The following is a 22,057-nucleotide window of genomic DNA, read 5'->3' on the forward strand; positions in this document are numbered from 1 at the left end:
AAATGTCTGTACAAAACCATATTTTTATTTAGTTGTTTTTGGATTTTTTTATGACATACAACACAAGACCTGCAGAGTCAAAAAAAAAAAAAAAAAATCAACAGGATAAGGAAAAGATGTATTTCAATACAAGCTAGAAAGCAGTTCAAAAATATGTATAATAAAACTAAATAAATAAAAGGCTGGTCTTTTTTATCCCTTATAGTTAGAGGATATAGTTTGAATACAGCTTAATATGATGTACAAAATATCACACAGTGATAAATTGCTTTTAAAAAATAAAAACACTTAAAGTCATTTTACCTTGGCTGTGGACTGAAACTCTTATTTTTTCTTAAATTTCCATACAATTTTCAGTTGTTTAGGCTTTTACACAATCACAAGCAAGTCTTAAGCCTAGCAAAGAAGGTACTACTGTCATCTTTACACCTTATTACTAGTAATCATAACAATATGTCTAGTAAAGAAAAGCATATAAGTGAGAAAATGGGAAAAGTTACATTTTGCATTGGCAGCTTTTCAAACAAACATTTTCCATTTCTTTCAATTTTTACTTTTTTTACACCGATTTGTCCTCTCGGTAGGGAATGTGTATTGTCGTTGTAATTTCAAGACTCGTATTGCATTGAGGGGTGCAGAAAGAGGTGTACAAAAGAGACAGCAGGACTCGTCTAAACACCCATGCAATCGGCAGTCTTTAGAAGAGAACAAACGATGCAGCAATACATGGATGAACCGAACAGTTCGTGTGATCCTACACGTGTAGTGTAGCATAAAGCTAACCGTTAGTGTGCGGTGCGAAGTTACTAGGTAAACAGGTAAAGCAGCAAAGGATTATGGATTCCACTGAACGCAAGTCTGTGGTTATGTGACATTCACTGACTGGGCGAATAGCCCAAAATGAATCGGTGGTCTTGACATGGGACAAGTGACATGAGATAACTTTGTCCATTAAAAAAAAAAAAAAAAAATCACTCCAAGAGGTTTTCCTTGCCAAAAATCACACCCCCAAGTAGGAAACCTTGTTTTCCGAGTTGGATGGATGGAGGCAATCTGGTTAAGAACGGACTTGGCTCCATTATGCAAGAGCGCTCTTTATGGGCCATCAGTCTTTTTGTCGCTTCTGGGCACTCGTCTATAACCACGGAAAACCAGTAAAGGATAAAAATAAACCACACAAAACGGAAACTGGCTAATACAAGATGTGATCTTTGATCTCCAGACCTCAAGACCAGGCTCCCTCCGACAAAGAAACCTAAAGATCAGATTCAGGTCTGACTCTTCATCTCACCTTGGTTTCCCCATCAAGTTTCAGGGTTCCATCTGGGATTCCTTGCTTAGCCAATAAGAAGCAAGGTGCCCCACTTTTATTTTCACTTCAAGAGCTCTTTTCTCTAAGCTATTTTACTCTTAAACACCTTGCATTGATTAAGAGCACAAAACCCATCAAGAGGACTTTTTGAATTGGTTTCAAAACTGGGCTTTGACCTCTTGGTAAGTCAACTGTAAACTGGGCCGCACTAGTTTCTCATCACTTAAAATGCCATTTCAAGCTTTGCTTCGTTCTCCACTTTTCAGGAAAAAGGACTTGGGTCGAGATCACAGATGTCTCAAAACTCAGAAATCGACAATACAGCTGTACTGAAACACTGGAACTTGTAGTTGGTTTCAATTTTTTTTTTTTTTATTGGTGACAATCCCCAACCAAAGAACCTCCAGCGTGGATATACAGTTTATCATCTTAAAAATACCCTGACAAAACCTTTAAAGCCACTTCGGCACACCAGAAGTACTTTGAAATTCCTGACACACTTGCTGTATTTCTGAAATGCCAAAGAACCGTATGTGATGACTCTGAGGAATGGCAGGCATCAACCGAGATTTTATACTATACGACCCTCGTCGTGAACAGGTCCCTGATTCAGAGGAGATCTTAGCACCAAGGTTGTGAAACAAGTGTGCTATGTACAGCGCTTCCTGCTTATATACAGAAATCAGTTACTCATCCAACTGCAGATCTTCCCAGAGAGTCTTCCGACCGATACCGAACACTACAATAAATACACTACTCAACAGTCACCCGACTATTGTGGATAACGCCACCTGATTGGATATGAATGAAGACGGTGATTGCAAAATGCTTGTGATAGCACCGTCACAAACGCAGATAAGATGCGTTTGGTTTTAATTCAAAGTGTAGTCGTCATACGAATGAACTGATTATGAAAGGCTGAAATACTAAGGCTCTTAGCTGTGAGGCTAAAGGTAAAGCTGTGTTGCACTTACAGCTAAAACGCAAAAAAAAAAAAAAAACCTCATCTAAAACAGTCTTTGGAATGAAATGCATCGATCATCTCACGATACCAGGCAACAGTTACGCGAGGACATTAATTCACAGATTAGTACTAATGCAACTTACATTGAGAAAATGTGCAGGCTTGGGTAATGTCTTGTTTACCAAGAGCCTTCAAATCCTCAACCTAAACTGAGCATGAAATTAAAATCCAGGGTGTGTGTTGTGTTAAGGTGTGTTAATGTGGGTCCATCCGTCAACAGATTGGACTTCCCTCGCAACACACTGCAGGTTATAAGTAGTGTCATCCAAAACTGAAATCAGGACATGAGCAGCAAACTCATTAGTATTAAATGCAGTAGAGTTTGTATCACATAGAATGATGGGTTATTGGGTCGTGTGCCTTTAACACAGGCAGTGATGTGTAGAATGTTGTTCCCCTCGTTTAGTGAGCGAGTGTGTGTGAGTGTGTGTGTGTGTGCGCGCGGATACTCTGCGTTTCACTCTTTTGGCCCAGTAGTGAGGGTGGATCCCCTGAGAAGAGAAAAAAGCAAAAGTTAGCTCAAGGCAAAAGGCATCACGTGTGAATATACATCCACATGCACAACTACGACTACTAACAAGGTGCTGCAAGAGATTTTAGCCTTTTTGCTGACTTGTGCCAAACATTAAGAACTAAACTAGACCATAAAGGACAACTTTTTCACTACTGAATCTCCAGTGACATGGAAAAAGTTGATGCTGTGTGTTGAGTACTGTGAGTGAATTTAATCTGAAGTGATAGAGAGATTGTGTAAAGTAAAATAACAGCAAGAAAATGCGGAGTTGTCCTCATGGCTGCAGACAAAAACATACATGACTAACAACGTAGTCCGATTCACAAACAGGGCCATTTTGGGCCATTCTTTTAATAAAAGGGGACATAAAATGCGGTTTTAAATTTTTGATACTGATAGCCTTGTGGGTAGCGTGCCCACATGCAACACCACTGCGCTAAGGGCATCCCGAGCGCGAATCCCAACTCGAGGACCTTTCCCGGCTTCCTGTAAACTCTAAACTGTCCAATCATAATAAAGGAAAAAACGCCAAAAATCTTTCAAATGATTTTGTGTTTCCTGAGGTACACTTATAATCTTAGAATAATACTACTGATGAAAAGTACGGGTTGAATGTTAACCACTTTCATTACCATATAACTATAAACTATGATAAAAGTTCATCAGCATGCACGGATTAATGTTCTAGCAAAAAAAAAATGTGCTCATGCGACCAACTGAGAAAGTTCAATCGCAAAAGAGCGACCGGTGGGAAGAATGAGTCTAAAGCCTTGTTTTATAAAATGTTTGCACAAAAAGGTCTTTCTTTACCTAACAGCAGGATCTCCCTTAGTATGGTTGACAGACAGACATGAGTTATTCAGAACGCTCCTCCTAGATTACATACAGCAATGACAAATTATAATGGGCGTAAGGCTGAAATCATGACGTAATAATTATTCAATTTTAAATCCCGATGTTTCAGAAGAGTAGGAAAGACTAATAATTTGAACTGGGGAATTGGTATTGAGTGTAAATATTAATAACATTTTGATTCTCTATTTCATGACCCCTTTAATTATTCATAACTCAAGACTTAAAGGGATCTCTCAAATTAGTGCCTAAAGACCTCAATGTATCATCATGAGCCGCAGGGTTTAATTTGGTTTTGTCTGTGTATGTTTTTTTCTCTCAAAGCCGTGGGTACCATTGACTGACAGACTGCAAGGTATTGAGTTAAAAATCTTCATTTGTGTTCTACTGAAGAAACAAAGTCACCTACATCTTGGATGCACTTGGGGTAAGCAGATAAACATCACATTTCAAACATAAACATTTCATTTTTGGGTGAACTATCCCTTTAATGGTTTGAATCATGCAAATAATGAACGCTTCATCAAACGAAATGCAAGTTTCAGTGTTGTCTTTCCCATTTTTTCTACTTCAGATCTGTGGATCTTAAATAAACATAGTAAATATTTGATTTTACTATATATTTGTAAATGCGTTTTATTCTCTATTTGCTCATAGTTCACACAAAAATGAAAATTCTGCACAAAAAGTATTCAACCACTGATGTCACATGGACTATTTAAGCAATGTCCTTACTACCTTTCTGGGCCTTGAATGTGTCAGTTGCGTTGCGATCTATGCAGGGTCAGAAAGCTCTCAGATTTCCTCAAAAATATCTTAATTTGTGTTCCGAAGATGATCGAAGGTCTTACGGGTTTGGAACAACACGAGGGTGAGTAATTCATGACAGAACTTTCATTTTGGGTAAACTATCCCTTTAAATGGACCAACATCGCATACAGCACCCTTTTAACTTCTAACTCTTAATCCAGTTTTAATGTGTTTGAATATGCATTTACCAGTGAGAAAATCAAACAAAGATCTTGGCGAGCGCGTCGGCCCCTGCGCTGGCGATGAAGGGCTGCGAGGGGTGGAAGGCCACATCATGAATGGCCTCATCGTGTTTTTTTCTGTGTGCTGTGATCTCCTGCACACACGTGCGATTGTCCAGCATCCACAAGCGCACAGAGCAGTCATGGCCTGAGAACAGAAATCAGATAATATTGCTGCAGAGATTGTCACATTTCCATGAGAATGAGTTGACGTGGATGTGCTCAGAAGGCTTTGGTTGGCATGTTGTTTTTGCTCTCTGATGTCAAGCACTGCGTGTTCATGTATATTTACTTACTGCCGGAGATGAGGTAAGTGCCTTTAGGGTCTGTGGCAAGACAGGTTACAGCATCCAGGTGAGCCACCATGGAATGAATCACTTTCCCTTTGGCCAAAGCGAGAGGAAGAAGGAAAGATTAGGTCATGTGGGATATTTCTGATACACAATATTGTTTCGAAACGGTCCGATATACCAAGTTCTGGCTCAACCAATAGGATAAGGCGGCTGTGTTAAGTGAGTGAAGTGACATTCAGCCAAGTATGGTGACCCATACTCGGAATTCGTGCTCTGCATTTAACCCATCCAACGTGCACACACACAGCAGTGAACACACACACACACCGTGAACACACACACACCGTGAACACACACCCGGAGCAGTGGGCAGCCATTTATGCTGCAGCGCCCGGGGAGCAGTTGGGGGTTCGGTGCCTTGCTCAAGGGCACCGCAGTCGTGGTATTGAGGGTGGAGAGAGCGCTGGACATTCACTCCCCCCACCTACAATTCCTGCCAGCCGGAGACTCGAACCCGCAACCTTCGGATTACAAGTCCGACTCTCTAACCATTAGGCCACGACTGTTAAGTTTGTGTTCCTAAATTCATCCTTTTATAGCAACATTTCTAAAAACTGGGATTCATGAGGGAACTGCAAAACTAATAATTAAAATCACTAAAAAGTCAAATTAAAATGTCAGTCTTTTAAAAAAAAATTAAAATAAATTTGTTTAACCAACAGCAGAGCAGCATGAACATGCAAATATGTTTTTAAATTAAAATATTAACATATTTTTGGGATTTGGCTGACCAAAAATTAGCAAATCCCTGCTTTAAAGTATTTCTGCTATAGAAAAAGGCTTCCAAAAAAAAATAAAAAATCTAGATAAACCTCACTAGATGGGTAACACTTAACAATAAGGTTCATTAGTTAAAGAGCTCCTATTATGCTTTTTCACTTTTTGTGAAATCACAAAAAGAAATCCCACCTACTGAAATGCGAAAGGTTGGCGGGTGGGGAGAACACTTGGTTGAGCACTGCACGTTTCAAAATCAAAACCCGGTGCGGGTGTTTTTATATCACTGTATTGTTTTCAGAAAATTTTGATGTCATTTTCATTTCCTGTTGCATGTAATGTCTGATAAAGCAGTGTTTGTGAGCAGAGCTCTGCTTTGTGTACAGCGTTACAGGGGAAACCTCGATCTCTACCACCCCAACAGCGCCTCCTGCTGACAGAGAATTTGCATTATATATATATATATATATATATATATATATATATATATATATATATATATATATACAGCCACAAATAGTGTAAGTCTGTGGGACTAAGTTATAAATGAATTCAACTGCATAACAGTTTCACTGCAATTATATAATGTTAGAATTAAAGAACAATAAACATACTACATATTACCGTTGCACTTATCTGTACATAGTAAATGCAGTTATTTTTAAGCTGTTGTTGACATCCTAAAATGTGATTTAACCCAAAAAAAAAAAAAAAAAACAGCAGCAATAACGTTACCACTTTAATATGTCTTGCAATATCCGTGCGTGCAAAGGTTCTGCGCAATCCTCTTATTCAATATTCTCGGGGTCTGAATTAATATGGCAATATTGACGCCATCATGTCAAGGGGCGGGGCAGTACTAAAACACTGTCTAAGCTGTTAGCCAATCACAACGCACTGGTACAGCTAACCAATCACAACACATTTCATTTTCGGAAGGCGGACCTTCATCAAGCCCGGAACTAATCGAGCCGTTTGTGCCAGGCTGGGGAGAAAGGTATTGTAATAATGTAAATTATGTGAAAAATAATGCGCTTTTCGAACCACCAAGCATGAGAGCATGTTCTAGTACAACCCCCAAACAAACAAAAAAAAAAATCAAGACTTTGTAAAAGAGCATAATAGGACCCCTTTAACTACATTAGTTAACATGAACTAAGATTGAACAATACTTCTACAGCATTTATTAATCTTAATGTTAATTTCAGCATTTACTAATGCATTATTAAAATCACAAGTTGTGCTTGATAACATTAGTTAATGCACTGTGAATAAACGAACTAACAATGAACGACTGTATTTTTATTAACTAACAAAGATGAAGAAATATTGTAATAAATGTGTTAATCATTGTTCGTTCATATTAATGCATTAATGTTAACAAATGACACCTTACAGTAAAGTGTTACCACTGGATGATTAGTTAACCACCGTGACTCACCCTCAAATTACACCATTTACCTTTAAGACAAATTCCATTATGAACACATACCCGGAAAAAGAGATCAATAAAAACATCCTAATGTGCCACAGGTAATGCACCACTGGGTTCACGTTCAAGATGTCTTTTTATTTTTTTGCTGGCTAATCTTTCACACCAAGAATGTTATTTGCTTTTCTTCCAAGTGCTCTTGCTATATAAACTGGTGAGTAAAGGTTTGTGTATGGCACCGATTCGATTGAGTTTTTTTTTTTTTTTTAACTGCCTTGAGAGGTCTATTGTGACTGCACGGTAGGAGTGTCAAATGCTTTGCTGGTGTGTTTACAGTTCCCACAGCGCACAGCTGGAAAATACACAGTGTTATTACGGGCCTCAAAATTGCTACAAGCTCTCCACACACACACACACAGACACACCTGTCTTATTGTCCATGAAGCGGATGGTGCGGTTCTCATGCGCTGTAATGGAAATTGGTTGGATGGGATGGCTGACCACGCAGTTAATCAGCTCGCTGCCTACAGGGGGCGGTAAAGAAAAACAGAAGATTTTATTATTGTACAACAGACTTCAAGTCGAGATGAAATAGCATTCATAAACCATTTTATTTTTGTAACGTGATGTGTGGAATTATTATTTTCAATGTATCTCAAGAACATTATCATCCACTCTGATATACTTTTGAATAATGCTATATATATATATATATATATATATATATATATATATATATATATATATATATATGTCAGTGTGTGTATAATATATATTATATATATAAAATCAATTTTAATTGATAGCAATAATTAAAAATTTAAAATTATACGTTTAATTGTGAAAATGTATATTAAATAGAATTGAGCTAACATGAAATAGTTTTATTTTTATTAAATAAAGTTAACTAAAAAGATAATACAAAAACAAATGTTATAGTCAGTTAAATTAATGGAACCTTATTATTCCTTATAAGTATAATTTCTATAGTTAATTAATTCATATCATACAAATAAGATCATTCACTTTATTTAAAACAATGACACATTTCAAACATTTTTAAGTTTTTATTAATTTTATGACTTTTCCCAAAATGGCAGAGTAATAAAGTATTAAAATAATCATTTTATTTTATAGTTTTTAAATAAATAAAAATTGTTTGCTGGTGAGCATAGAATCACTTATATTTTAAGAATGAGATTATTTATTTAAAGCAGTTCTCACATCTTTTTAATATATTTTATCAATTTACATGACCTTTTCACCAAAATGACTAATAAAGTACTTAATCATTTTATTTAATAGTTTTAAATAAATTAAATTGTTTGCTGTTGAGCGAAATTTGTAAATGTTTATTCCTATATGAACTGGCGCTTACCATCCTTAGCCTGGTTCTCCAGGACCATGATGCTTTGCTCTGTGTTGAGGTCATAAAGCAGAGTCTCACCCCCATCGAAGGACACAACAACCTGGGACGGGTCAGAGTTTACAAAGGCAACCGAGGTGGGAGTGCCATGTTCTGAAAGACAGACAGGCATTGAGTGAGAGGGACAAACAGAAAAGACAAACAATCCGAACGCACAAGGTCTTCTCCTCACCCTTCTCCTTGTTGAAAACAGACACGCATGGTGAGGAATTATGGGGGTCCCAGATCCGCACAGTCCCATCTGCAGAGCAGGAGGCCAAACGCTTCAGGCTGGAGGAGTAGGCCAAACCCCACACCGCGTCCTCATGGCCCGACAACACGCTGCTCTCCACGCCTGGATCTGAACACATTTATACACAACATTATGACTAATTCTGTCCAATGTGTGCCAAATTCATTTATAGTCAGTGCCCTCTAGAGGACTGCAATGGTGTTAACCACTTCTTTCAGTCACATTGCAAATGCAGTATTAGTTAGACTTGCCATAATTGTCATAAGGATCCACATTAAGGTCTGGAATCTTCCAGCCGCGCACAGTGCCATCTAGACCACCGCTGAAGCACGATTCTCCTTCCTCTCCCATAGCCAGAGAAAGAACAGCACCACTGAATCACACACACACACACACAACATATTAAAAGACCACAACAAACATACTACAGAGGTACTGGTAGTACACACACAAACTTTGATATATATTGTGGTGCTGATTGATTTCAGTATTAATATGGAAATCACTCAAATATTGTCATTTTATGTTTCTTGAAATTTGCAGCTCAAAAAAAAAAAAATCTCACCATCAATTTTGAAAACAGCCATCTTAAATATTTTTTTTATCTTTTACAAGATGTTTTTATGAATAGAAAGTAAAAAAATAAAATAAAATAAACAGTATTTATTTGAAATAGAGATAACATTCTAAATGGCTTTACTAGCACTTTTATATAAATGTATTCAATTTGTTTAAAAAAAATGAAAAACACACACACACATATACTGTATATACATACATACACACATATATAAAGTAAAGCCATTTAGAATGTTATCTCTATTTCAAACTGAGCCCAAACCTTTGAATGGCAGTGTACATTTATAATAATCATTCAATATTAATTAGATAAGAGTTAATTAAAAGGTGAGTATTTCAAGTTTCAACCCAATGTACTGTTTTTGTTTTAATAGAGTATGTATGTATTATTTTACTCTATTAGTTTCACTTACAGATGGACAGATTTGAACTAATTTGTCTAAATACATAAAAATTTACACTAAACTCATGCTACAAGTGAATGTTGGCATTAAACATTACAATGTACAGTATGAAAAATGGATGTTTTGGAATTTGCCAAAGATTATATTTAAAAGTTCAATTATTAGATTATTCAATTATTTTGTCAATTATGTCACTTTTTCTCTCACAATTCTGACGTTTTCCTTGCAATGGCGAGTTTATATCCCACAACTATGAACCAACTTCATAACTCACAATTTAGAGTTTAGATCTTGTAAATCTGAGTTTATATTTCTGACTTTTATTCTCAGAATTGCGCAAAAAAAGAAAAAGTCTAAATTGTGAGATTAAAAAGTGGCAATTACTTCAATTGAAATCAAACGTTAAATCAACGATAAAGCAAAAGTCATTTAAACATAAATATAGTGAAAATGAGCAAGCACAATTACATTTACAAATGAAAAATAGATATTAACCACTGGTACCAGTATAATGTGCATCTCTAGCTTCAGGTCATTTTTCAGTTCAGCTACTTGGGAAGCCCACTAGGTTTTATAACAGCGCTTTAGCCTCATAATTTGAGGCGCTTTAGCCACAGGTCATGCCATTTCATTTTTAGAGAGCTGATCTCAGTCCCATTATAAACCTGTCCCACTCACCTGTGTGCTCTGAATGTATAAATGGGCTCAACGTCCAGCGCTGCATTTCTGTGAAAGCAAAAATGAGAGGCTTCCATGTTAGACAGCACTAAAAATCTTTTATGGATCGATATTTGTAAATACACATCCAGGGACACCTATACTAACACAATTATAGTGGCATTCTTAGCATAAGAGAGCAGTAAAATATGGATCTTCTCAGCCTTGTTTGTGTGTCATGCTTTGGAGAAAAGATGCAGGGTTAGGATGTGTTTCTTACTTTTTGGTGTGCATTGCCTTGTTGAGGTTCCACAGTTTGAGCGTTCCGTCCTCAGAGGCAGACAGCAGCACCGCCTGGCTGGGGTGAAAGGTCAACGCTCGGATGGCGTCGAAGTGACTTCGTAGCGTGAAGCGAGGGTTCCACGTTTTTTTGAACTCTTCTCGACTGTCCTGCAACTGATCATATCAAAGGTTACTATTCCTGGTGAAAAAGAACATTTTAGTATTTTTGACAGAAATAATACAGTTTTTAAAGAATATAGTGGGAAGTGAATGTAATGTTTTCAGTCACTTCAATACTATATGTCTCTCTAATGCTTAAAATTCACATTTGTTTGAGGAAGAAAGATTATAACACTAACGTCAATGGTGAGGTCATTGTCGTTGGCAACAGTGAGGTCAGCCAGCTCTCCGAGGTTCATATCCCCTCCTCCAACCGCATCCAGAATGAAGACATCAGATGAGAAACCAAGAGCTCCCCCTTGAGTTCAGACAGATACACAACAATTCACAGAATGAACATGGACAATTCAGCAGACATTCTACAGTTTCACAAGGATAAAAACAGTTGTTTATAAAGAAAAGCTGTTTAGAAAGAAATATTAGAAACATCTATTTCAATAAATATTCAAAAACCAATTATCCGATATGCATCATCATGTAGTGCTATGATTTCACAGTAATGTAATGTAATACATTACTTCAGAGTAATGGTTAAATAATGGGGGGGGGGGGGGGGGGGATGAGTATTTTAATATTTTTCAAAGCAAATATCTGAAAATATTAAGCTTTTTTTATGGTCAGAAGTGATCAGTTTGATATCAGACCGTGCTTTCAGAGATTCTGATCTTACCCTCTCCGGAGCGCGTCTGGCCCGGCATAGAAGGAGGTGGAGCGGGTTTTGGGGGAAAATCTGACATCATGCCTTGCAACTTGTTCCGGCGGTTCTCTGAACCTGGGCAGAGGAAGTGAGAGAAGTAAACAAACCATCAGACAGAGCAGAAAAAAAACAATCCACCGCTGCCAGTCGCTCCTGTGGTACGATGACAAGTTTGGAAAAGGTGAAGAGAATATCAAGGAAACAAACAAGCGTGCAGTGACGTGAGGACAGAATGGAGGTCCCGTCAACAGACTTTATCAACAGGAAGTTACAAACAAAAGCAAATTAAAAAGAAAACAATGAGTGGTCACAGCATGACAATAAAGGGAAGGGAAACCCTCAGATCCACTGTCAAAAATACATGCAGTGATGGCAAGTCGTCTAGTAGTGCTTCTCATGACCACAAATGTTGAACATACAGGCCTCCATACCTAATTCACGGCCGTCTCCAGATATGCGAGCTTCTCCCGCCCCTTCGCCTTCCTCTCCTGAGCCCAAGAAATCAAACTCGCCCAGAGCGTCCTCAGAATCATCTTCGTCGTCGTCATCCTCAGGGTCAAGATCTGTGGTCATGGGTTCTCCGCCCATCTACATGAGCACAGGCGACACGCTGTTAGCAACAAAACAGGATCTGTGCGTGGAGACCTTATCTGTGTGTAAACACTCTGACCTTGCTCCTGGACTTCTTGTTTTTGCGTCCGTCAATACAGTCTGTAGTCATGCCCTGGAAGTCCTCCTCTTCGTCACTGTCATCCTCATCGTCGTCTTCACAGCCACGAAGGAAAGGAATTTTATCCAGGACAGAGCTGCCCATCCGTTCTTTAGAGCTCTCTTTTCCAGCACGCCTGCAGGAGAGAGATTTCTTCATGATTACCACAACAGTTTCAAAAATGCCCTTGCAAACACTTCTATGATATTAGAAGACCCCTCTCAAGTCTCTTGTGGATTATTGCTCGTCTAAACTGCTAGGAACAGCAATATGGTAAAGTATGCAATGTTCAATTAGGAGTTATATTTATTATGAACAATTATAGGAATAAACAATCCCTCCGCCAAGAAAGACACTGCATTATCCTAACAAATCGCTGTATGCAGTTTCCAAGCAACACCAGTCAAAGGTGTGTTTATAGCAACCTTCAGCTGTGGGAAATCTGCTAAATAAAACTAAATTAAGCATAATAAAAAAAATAAGTTAAAATAAAAAGAATAAAAAAATGAAAGCAACAAAATAAAACACTATAACGGAAAAAAAGGGGAAAAAAATAGAACAATACAATAAATAAAAAATAAACAAGAATTAAACAAAAAAACACTAAATAAAACAAAAAAACAAGAGGAACAAAAAAATACTAAACAATAAGATCAAACAAATGAAAAAAAGAAAACAAAAAAACACTAAATAGGACAACAAAAACAAAAGAGAGGAACAAAAACAATAATATATAAAAAGCAATTCAAAATGGATAAAAATAAACACAATAGAACAAAAAAACAAGAGGAACAAAAAATACAAATACAATAAAAAATTTATAAAATAAAAAAAATAGATCAAAATAGAACAGAACAAAACTAAATAAAAGTTTACAGCCTCTTTAATAATTTCTCATCCAATTAGAATTTAAAGTTGGAGTTGTTTCAGTCTGTTTTTAGATCTTACTTATTACACAAATTAACAAATAAATGGATTCTAGTTTTATGTTTGTTTATTTTCTCCAAAAGAGGAAAAGGACCAAAGGTAGGCAACTGGTTGCCTGGGACAACTGCAAATTATTTTATAATATTTGATCACAAAATGTGTGATTGTGATTTCAGAGAGCAAAATAAAATAAGAATTTATTTTAATAATGATAAGATTTCTAAAGATCACTTCATCTGCACGCAAAAACACATACTGGACTGTATTTTGCTGATTTAATACTAAGATGTCAAAATGCGTGTTGCTCTAACCGTTTGATCTGCTCTTCTATCTGGCGCACTAGTAGGGACTCCCCTCCACCGCGAGGTTCTGGTTCTGCAGGCGGTTCGCTCGGAGGAGGCCCGTTTGCCTCTGGGCTGTTGCGACCCAGAAGGGAACGAACACGTTTGGAGCGCATGTCCAAGATGGTGTCGGAATATCCCACCTCCTCCAGGTACCTGCTCATGTACATACAAAAAAAAAAAATAATAAAAAAAAAAACACCACATGCACAGGGTCAGCACAATATTTTGATAAATAAATCTGAGAATGAATGCAAACAAAATACACTGACTTGCGCAATAGCTGACGGCCCTCCTTCCAAGGCATCTGATTGGTTGGTTCCAAATCTGAATCTGCAGGTCCATTGGGTACTGTGAGAAACAGAATGATGTCACTGAGCACAAAGAAAACATAACCAACAGCATACAGTATTTGTTCTGGGCATGATAGATATGTTTTGGTAAATTTGAATCACATCACGTGTCATAAGTGCATGTGTTTTTTGTGTTATTACTTGGTTCAGCTTCCGTCTCTGGTTTCTTCTCTCCAGGGCTCTGGTCAGTGCCACTTTTCAGCTTCTGATGTTTGGCCCTGGGATCAAAATGACAAGATTATGATTATGTCTGATTAACAAACATACAAACTTGTGGAAACATACTCAGATCTCACAATGTGCATCTTCTCTCAAACAATTAAACAGAAAAAACAAAGCAGCACAAAACAAAGGAACACAATATAAAGCAAAAAAAAAGTAAACAAATCCACAACAGAACATAAAAAAAGAACAAAACAAAAAAAAGACAACAAAAACAAAACCACAAACTGCAAAAAGAACAAAAGAGACAAATAATAAACAAAAAAACAAAGCAGAAAAATAAAATAAAACAGAAAAAGCAAAACAAAAAAGAACAAAGAAAAAAAAAAATCAAACAAAAGTAACAAAAAAAAAAAAGAAAAAGAAAACAAAGCAGAAAAATAAACGGAAAAGTGACAAATCCACAAAACAAAAGAAAGCAGAAAAATTCATCCAATTAAACTGTAAAGTCGGAACCCTTTTCAATCCTAATTTTTGTAATTTATTTTTACTGAACTGTGGTTTCACATGAAATGGCGAGCTGAAGAAGCTCATCTCACCTCTCCTGTTTCAGAGCGTACTCCAGCATCTTGATTCGCCGCACCAGATCCTGCTTCATGTTCTCCTGACCTTTCCTCTCACCCTGCAGAAACGCCACCTGAGCCTGAGACAGACAGACACACAGGGAAAGAGAGAGATAAATATGCTACAGATTCTAACGGGATACATCTGAGAGAAAATGAAAGGTTATATGCTGAAGCTCCGCAACCGTACCACCACCAATGACATTCTGAGGGCAACGGTTAACTAAAGGCCTGCAATTCCACAAGATTTATTTTAGACTGCTGCTGACCGAGCGCCAACCAGAGTCATGAAAGGCAAACATGTTGATGTAAAATAGGCTATAATGTGGGAGAAACCACAAACCATTCATTTCCAAGTTTGGCATGGTTTAAAAGAAAGAGAAAAGTAAATAAAATAAATAAAAATGAGTTTCAATCGCCCCCTAGAGTGCACTATAAATATCACAATCAATCAAAAATGCCAATTTACAAATATTTTTAATTACGGCGAATTATTAATTCAACTATTCAGGCCATGGAATTAAACTTTTAGGGATTTTTTTTTTTTGGAGCATGCTTCTATGGCTTTGACTAATACAATTATTGATTATGAATCATGTTTGCACACATCCCAACAACAAAACGTGCTGTTTTATGGCCGAGTGAATCTAAGCTTTCAGGTAAATCAAAAATACTGATTAGTATTGGTCAGCACAAAGGTTTGCTCAGTCATATTCTTGTTTTCACTTCTCCCTGGCAAAGAAATCAGTCACACACCCCCACACCATCAGTGTATCTCACACAACAGTATAGGCGTTGTACTCTACATAACACATGCAAAATCATACATATTAATAATTATTATTCATATCAACAACTATGAATAAAATATAATAGCTATTTTTATTTTTTAATATTATTAAAATCATACTGTTAATGTCTATATATAAATGTTAATGTTTATTTTAAAATACATATATATATATATATATATATATATATATTTAAATAAATTTACTATATTATGAATATCACCAGTACTATTATAATACAAACTACCATTATTATTTTTATTTATAACATCAATACATTAATGCATATTGTAGTTGTTACTGAAAAAGCAATTATGAATAAATAGATAATTCCACCACTACCCTTAATAACAACACAAACGATCATTATTTTCAAAAACAATTCATCTATAAATATGAATTCTCATTAATGCAATATAAAATAGCCATTATTACTATTGTTATTATTATTGTTGTTATTTTGTATTATCATCAAGTTAATGTAAAATTTTGTAACATTTTATAACAAATAGAATGTTAAAACAAATATAAAATTAAGTTGAATATCTGTTTATTTAAATAATCTGAATCTGTTCATTTAAAAATATAAATAATATTTAATGATTATCTCCATTACTATTAAAACAATAATAAATTATCATCATTATTTACAATATAAATAATATACAATAATCATTTCTACATAATAATATTAAATTTATATTGTGCATTATATTTTAAATTAAGACTGCTGTTTTCATAAAAAAAAAAAAAAAAAAAATAAAAAAAAAGAGATTTACTCCTAAAATAAGATTTTAAAATCATGATTTTAGTTTTTTTTACCCAAAACAGGGACAATTTCAGCTAGCTAGCTATATATATATATATATATATATATATATATATATATATATATATATATATATATATATATATATATATATATATATATATATATATATTTCTTTTTTTTTTTTAATCATCTTTATGTAGCCTACTAGGCCATGTCTAGCCATAGATAACATTCGTTCAAAATCACTCCCTGTCTCCAGGGCTGACTTGGAGGAAAAGTGAAGCATGACAAGTTGGCACAGGTCCTCATGGAGACCGGCTCGACTGCAGTTGCCATGGTGTGGGCAGGAAACCTGTTATGGCAGGTCTTTGGAGCACTTTGACATTTTCACAAAGGAAAGTAATTGCCCATGTTTTCGGCCTTTGAAACTGGGAGACTTGTCACACAAATACTGAGAATCTGACATCATTGTCAATCTGGGAAATAGACTGTTGAGGAAATACACTTGCAATCTATCTATCAGCAAAAATGTAATACTTCTACTCGAACAGAGACACTTCTAACTAGACAAGCTCAGTATTGTGTTTCTGTTCCGCAAAAAAAGCACACCATTTCTGGTCATTGGAGGTTTAGGAAGTGGCCGGTAGAACCACACTGACACATTTATATGGCGGACCATTCCTCTCGTGACTTCCTGTGGGTGGGAGCAGGTCAAGGGCACATGCAAACTCTCCACATTAGCACCCCTTTGAGACCCTCTCCAACAACTAGAGCAGCAGACGTTTTCTGGGACGAGTCTTTTTAAGTGTATATGAACCCGCTGAACTCTTTCTTATGAAAATGACAGTGTTTTTATACCACTTCTGCTCAGGAGAACCTTTGACCTTTATCAGTGAAGCTTAAATGCAAAAAAGATAGTATTGACAATACCATGTCATATTGACATTAAGGGAGTCGACAGAGGTGAAGCTACCGGTTGTTTGAAGAATGTGTCTCTTGTGTAAAGAATCACATCACGAATGATATTTCACTGACTGTATGTGGCAAAGATCAGCAGCACACTACATGCAAGAACTGTAATGACGAACATACTGCTGGATAAATATTTATAGACTACACAAAGCTCATTATAAAATGGATAGTTAGTGGCGATGGTATCAAGTGTGTGTGTGATTATGAGAAACGTACTAATGTTATTATATTGTAGAAAATTGTGGATTTTTTTTTTCATTTTCAAACATTAAGCTAGACACATATTTTTGCCTTTCATTTAATTTGAATGAACGTTTGCTGAAAATGTTCTCATCCTCAGGCCATCCAAGATATAGGCGAGTTTATTTCTTCTTTCAGAAATTTAGCATCACTTGCTCACCAATGGATCCTCTGAAGTGAATGGGTGCCGTCAGAATAAATCCAAACATCTGATTAAAAACATCACAATAATCCACAATTAAACCTCACCACTCCAGTCCATTGGTTAATGTTGTAAAGTGAAAAGCTACATGTTTATAAGAAACACATCCATCAAGGTGTTTAAAACCATTGTTTCTGGCCAAAATACCATAATAACTCCATGCCCTGTTGTCCTCTCACATCAAAATATTTGTTTAGAACCGTTTTCTTGCAAACTGTGCTTGATCTGTGCATATTTCTCCCCTGATTCAGACAAGAGACGGCAAAACTTTGAACCCAGCACTCAGCTTTTAGCCAAAAGCATCAATCTGAGGTTGAAATGTCTTGGATTTATTTCCAACTAACATGCAGCTTTTCACTTCACAAGATGTTAACTGATGAACTGGAGTGTGGATTATTGTGATGTTTTTATCAGCTGTTTGGACTCTCAATCTGACGGCACCCATTCACTGCAGAGGATTTATTAGTGAGCAAGTGACGTAATGCCACATTTCTTGAAACCTGTTGTTCTGATACAAAATAACCAAAAAAAAAAAAAAAACCATCTTCATCTGGGATGGCCTAAAGCCCGAGTCACTGCACGGTTTTCAGCTGTCCCAGACGAAAGACTGGCATCGTGAAGCAATTGCGGTGATTTTTGATTGGCCACGATTGTTTCACGACGACAATCTTTCATCTGGGACAACCGAAAATCATGCAGTGTGTCTCTGGCTTAAGCGCGAGTACATTTTTTGCAAATGTTCATTTTTTCCACCACTATTCATTCACATTTGAACAGTTTTGTTATGTGGTTCTGTCATTATTAGCATTATAATTATTTTAAATATTATTACATGGTTTAATTTTGTTTTTATTTACAGTAAAAACGTATATTTTACTTAATTTATATGTTATAGTTTTAGTTAACCATAACCCTGCCTCAAAGGTCATCATACCTGAACGATCACATCCTGCCCGCCACAAAGGACAGACAATGCCACAGGTGTCCCACATAAAACCATCAGGGAATGTGACGCCCCACGGCAGGAGAAACCAAGGAGGAGTTGAGTTACTCTCACACTACAACTGTCCCTTACCACCCCTTTATAGGCCACGTCAAAAACGATGTGCGCGTGTGACATGGAAAACATAGCAGTTGGTCCCTGAAGCCTGTGCACATTTCCATGGGCATGTCCAGAAGAGGCCTGGCAGAAGAACACACATCTATGAGAGCCACAGGGCCTATCCTTTTATAGCGCATACTGGCAACTCCTTATGTAATCTACTACAGGCACCGTTTGATTGGGGTCACTTAATTGCAAAGCTTTTCTCAGGCCAAGATCTACTGCAAACTGGGCCAGTGGAGTTCAGACTCAGAAAAGACGGTTTAAGCAAATTTTATTGGGGGCAAATCCCTAATCCTTGGATTAAACCGCTTTTCTCCGTTCTCTAATACAGTCTTGATGCGAGTGCAAGCTTTCCTAATAGATTATGTTCCCAGGTTTCATATAAAATAACTTGAGCTATACATCTTTCAGATGCTGTAATACGATGCAAGTAATAGCACTAAATGATGAAATTGTGCTAGACACACAGATCAGCTCTCTTGGGACTGAATTCTCCAGCGGGACTGCATTATGTCATGCCTTAGCTTCACAGTTTACTAAAGTAGCAGCAGTCAATGGGTCACATGACATCACAGAGTCAATTATTAGGACATTTATTTGAATGTAAATTTCTCTTTTACATCACTGCTTCTGAACTGCCTTGATTCTATTATCTCGCACTTAAAGCCACGGTCTAGATAGATGCAAGACAATAACAGAAAACTTAGTATGATGGACAGGATATTAGCATACAAAAAAGTGTTTGTGCAACTCCAAGTATAAATAAATAAATATATATACACATACATGCGTGTATGCGCATATATATATATATATATATAAATAAAAAAAGCTAAAAATAATCTGTAAAAAATATTTTCAAATGACTCTTATGAACCGATTCTTTTTGGAGAATCAAGATTCAAACATACAAGCCTACAATGTGCTCAATCTGTGTAGTCCGACTCCTCAACAAATTACTTTTCCATATAAACAATCAAACTAAAATATCTTGACCAGTGTAGTCTGATTTCGGAATGAATGACTTTTGTCAGACGATTATTTTTGGTAAATTAAAAAAAAAAAAAAAAACACACAAGCTTACAAGTTGCACAACCAATGTAGACCAATTCCTCAACAAGTTACTAGCATGAACCGATTCTTTTAGTGAGTCAAACTAACTTGATGAGGAACGACTTTAGTGAATCAAAATCATCCAGTTCCCAGTCCATCAAGAAGTTGACTGAGTTTACCTGACTCACTAAACCTCAATTAATTCCATTCATCATCTTGGTTCAATAGAAATGAACAAATAAATACATTTTTTAGTTAATCTAACTTGTAGAGCAACCAATCAATTTCAATTGATACAAAAATACTGTTCTGAGCCATCTTTAGTAAATCAGAAACATCCACCAGTGTGTTTGTGTATCGGAGGACTAGCCAGTTCTCTAATAAAGAATCAAAACAGACACCTTGTTTCACTTCTTCAATTCATTTAACTCACTTTCCGACCTGAAAGTTAAAGGGATAGTTCTCCCAAAAATGAAAGTGTTATCATGTACTCACCCTCAAGTTGTTTTAAGAGTTTACCTTACTGTTAAACACAAAACACGGCTGCGAGTAACCAAACGGTTTCTAGTCTCCACTGATTTCCAAGGCATTTTGTCCATACTATGGAAGTCAATGTGGACCACCTTTGTGTTCAACAGAAAGAGAAACTCATACAGGTCTGGAATGACAGAATTGTCATTTTTGGGTGATTATTATACCTTTAATAGTTTAGTTATGTCCTACTCGAAATTATGCAAACACTTACCGTTTTATGTTGTGTATAAAACACGTGAGATTTCAATCACTTATGACAACATGTAGTTAAAGATACATAATATGAGTTTTGTTTAAATCAAATGTGTCACCAAATTAGTTTATTATTGCTATATAGTTACGAGCAATTCATGTACAGCATTTATCTGCTTTTTTTAATCTGATCTCATCATTAGCAGTAAATACAATATGACAAATACTCAAAGAACTGCTCGGAACTAGAATCGTTCAGATGAATCAGATCCAGAATCGACTCCCATCCTAAACTGGGTATAGATATTCAACAAAAGGACACATTTTCAGTTACATTTGCTGCTGTTTCAATGCATAGCATCAGATGAATGTACTACATCTAATCAACAATAACAGCAGGCGATCGTGACTTCTTCCTGCGTCTTATCTATAAATGTGCTCTTCCTCAAGGAATCCGTCTGGAAGAGACCAAAACATGCGATTAAAGAAACCCCGTTTTTACCCTCAGCTCGTCTCGTTCGGCCTCCCAGCGGTATTTCTCGGCTTGAAAGCGGCTCCACTCGTACTGGATGAAATGTAAGATACCGGGCAGCGAGAGGCCCGCGTCCCCGTCCTGCGGATCTCGCGGCTGGGAGGATCCAGCCATCGCCCCGGTTGTCGCCGCGGCAGCGGCACCGAGCACAGCCTTCGGCCCGTTCGGATTGCGCCCCGCTCCGCTTCCTGCGGGGCTCTGGTTCGTTCCTCCCGCCACCCCGCCGGATCTTTCCGCCTCCATCAGAGCGTTCGCACTGTCGCCGGAGCCAGGAGGTGGAAAAACAGAAGAATAAACCACCCCGTTGCTTGAAGTCTCCACCGAAGCCCTCTCCCGTTTTCCTGCCCGATACAGATAGGCGAGTACTCACACACACAGGAAAGTGCCAAATAGTGATCCAGTCCTACTACGGAATGGCTGCAGACGCTGCCCGCTCTTAAGTGCTCTCTATCGGTCATAAAGCTGGCTTCCGCAAGGGGGCGTTTAGCGGCTCCATAAACCTGATCCTCCATTGAGGTCAATTCAAATCTCAAGACGTTTTTTGTTTTAAAGGAGACCTTCGACTGCTAAAACTTGTAATCTTTTAAATTGTTTGTATACAAAGATTTGTTGAATGTAAATCCGCCTCAACAATCTCTATAAAATATATATACTTTTTAAATACGAGTCCAAGCATCACGAATGGCTGTGATTGGTCCATCTTGACTAGCGATGAGAAAAGTAACGTCCATGCTTTCTTTTTTTTATGTTGTAAAGTTATTTAGAATAACTTTGCAGAAACAAAATTGCAGAGAAAAGCATTTTAAACTATTTGATTATTATTATATTTGAATCAATGTTACATACAATATTTCCAC

At 36.9% G+C, this 22,057-nt stretch overlaps 1 protein-coding gene across 1 annotated transcript; it reads right to left on the reverse strand.

The window, feature by feature from the left end:
- On the reverse strand, window positions 1-21,642 carry LOC306851235 (striatin-4-like). Its single transcript, XM_079387398.1, has 18 exons — window positions 21,171-21,642; window positions 14,784-14,887; window positions 14,164-14,240; window positions 13,942-14,020; window positions 13,640-13,825; window positions 12,363-12,537; window positions 12,124-12,280; window positions 11,666-11,767; window positions 11,175-11,293; window positions 10,814-10,989; window positions 10,555-10,602; window positions 9,145-9,266; window positions 8,834-9,001; window positions 8,614-8,754; window positions 7,661-7,759; window positions 5,030-5,116; window positions 4,701-4,881; window positions 1-2,827 (listed from the first exon to the last, which is right to left on the reverse strand). The coding sequence occupies exons 1-17, from the start codon at window positions 21,441-21,443 to the stop codon at window positions 4,712-4,714; spliced, it is 2,283 nt and encodes a 760-aa protein (XP_079243524.1). The 5' UTR covers window positions 21,444-21,642; the 3' UTR covers window positions 1-2,827; window positions 4,701-4,711.
- Between the last annotated feature and the right edge of the window lie 415 nt (window positions 21,643-22,057).

The sequence above is a fragment of the Barbus barbus genome (assembly GCF_936440315.1).
Source record: "Barbus barbus genome assembly, chromosome: 31".
NCBI classification, from domain to species: Eukaryota; Metazoa; Chordata; class Actinopteri; order Cypriniformes; family Cyprinidae; genus Barbus; species Barbus barbus.

Excerpts from the sequence above, each read along its gene's own strand:
- LOC306851235 (XM_079387398.1), bottom strand. The coding sequence starts at position 21,443 with ATGGAGGCGGAAAGATCCGGCGGGGTGGCGGGAGGAACGAACCAGAGC. Across the intron at positions 11,294-11,665 it reads CCAGACGCGCTCCGGAGAGG|GGGGAGCTCTTGGTTTCTCA; the intron begins GTAAGATCAGAA and ends TCTGAACTCAAG. Across the intron at positions 9,267-10,554 it reads TATACATTCAGAGCACACAG|TGGTGCTGTTCTTTCTCTGG; the intron begins GTGAGTGGGACA and ends TGTGTGATTCAG.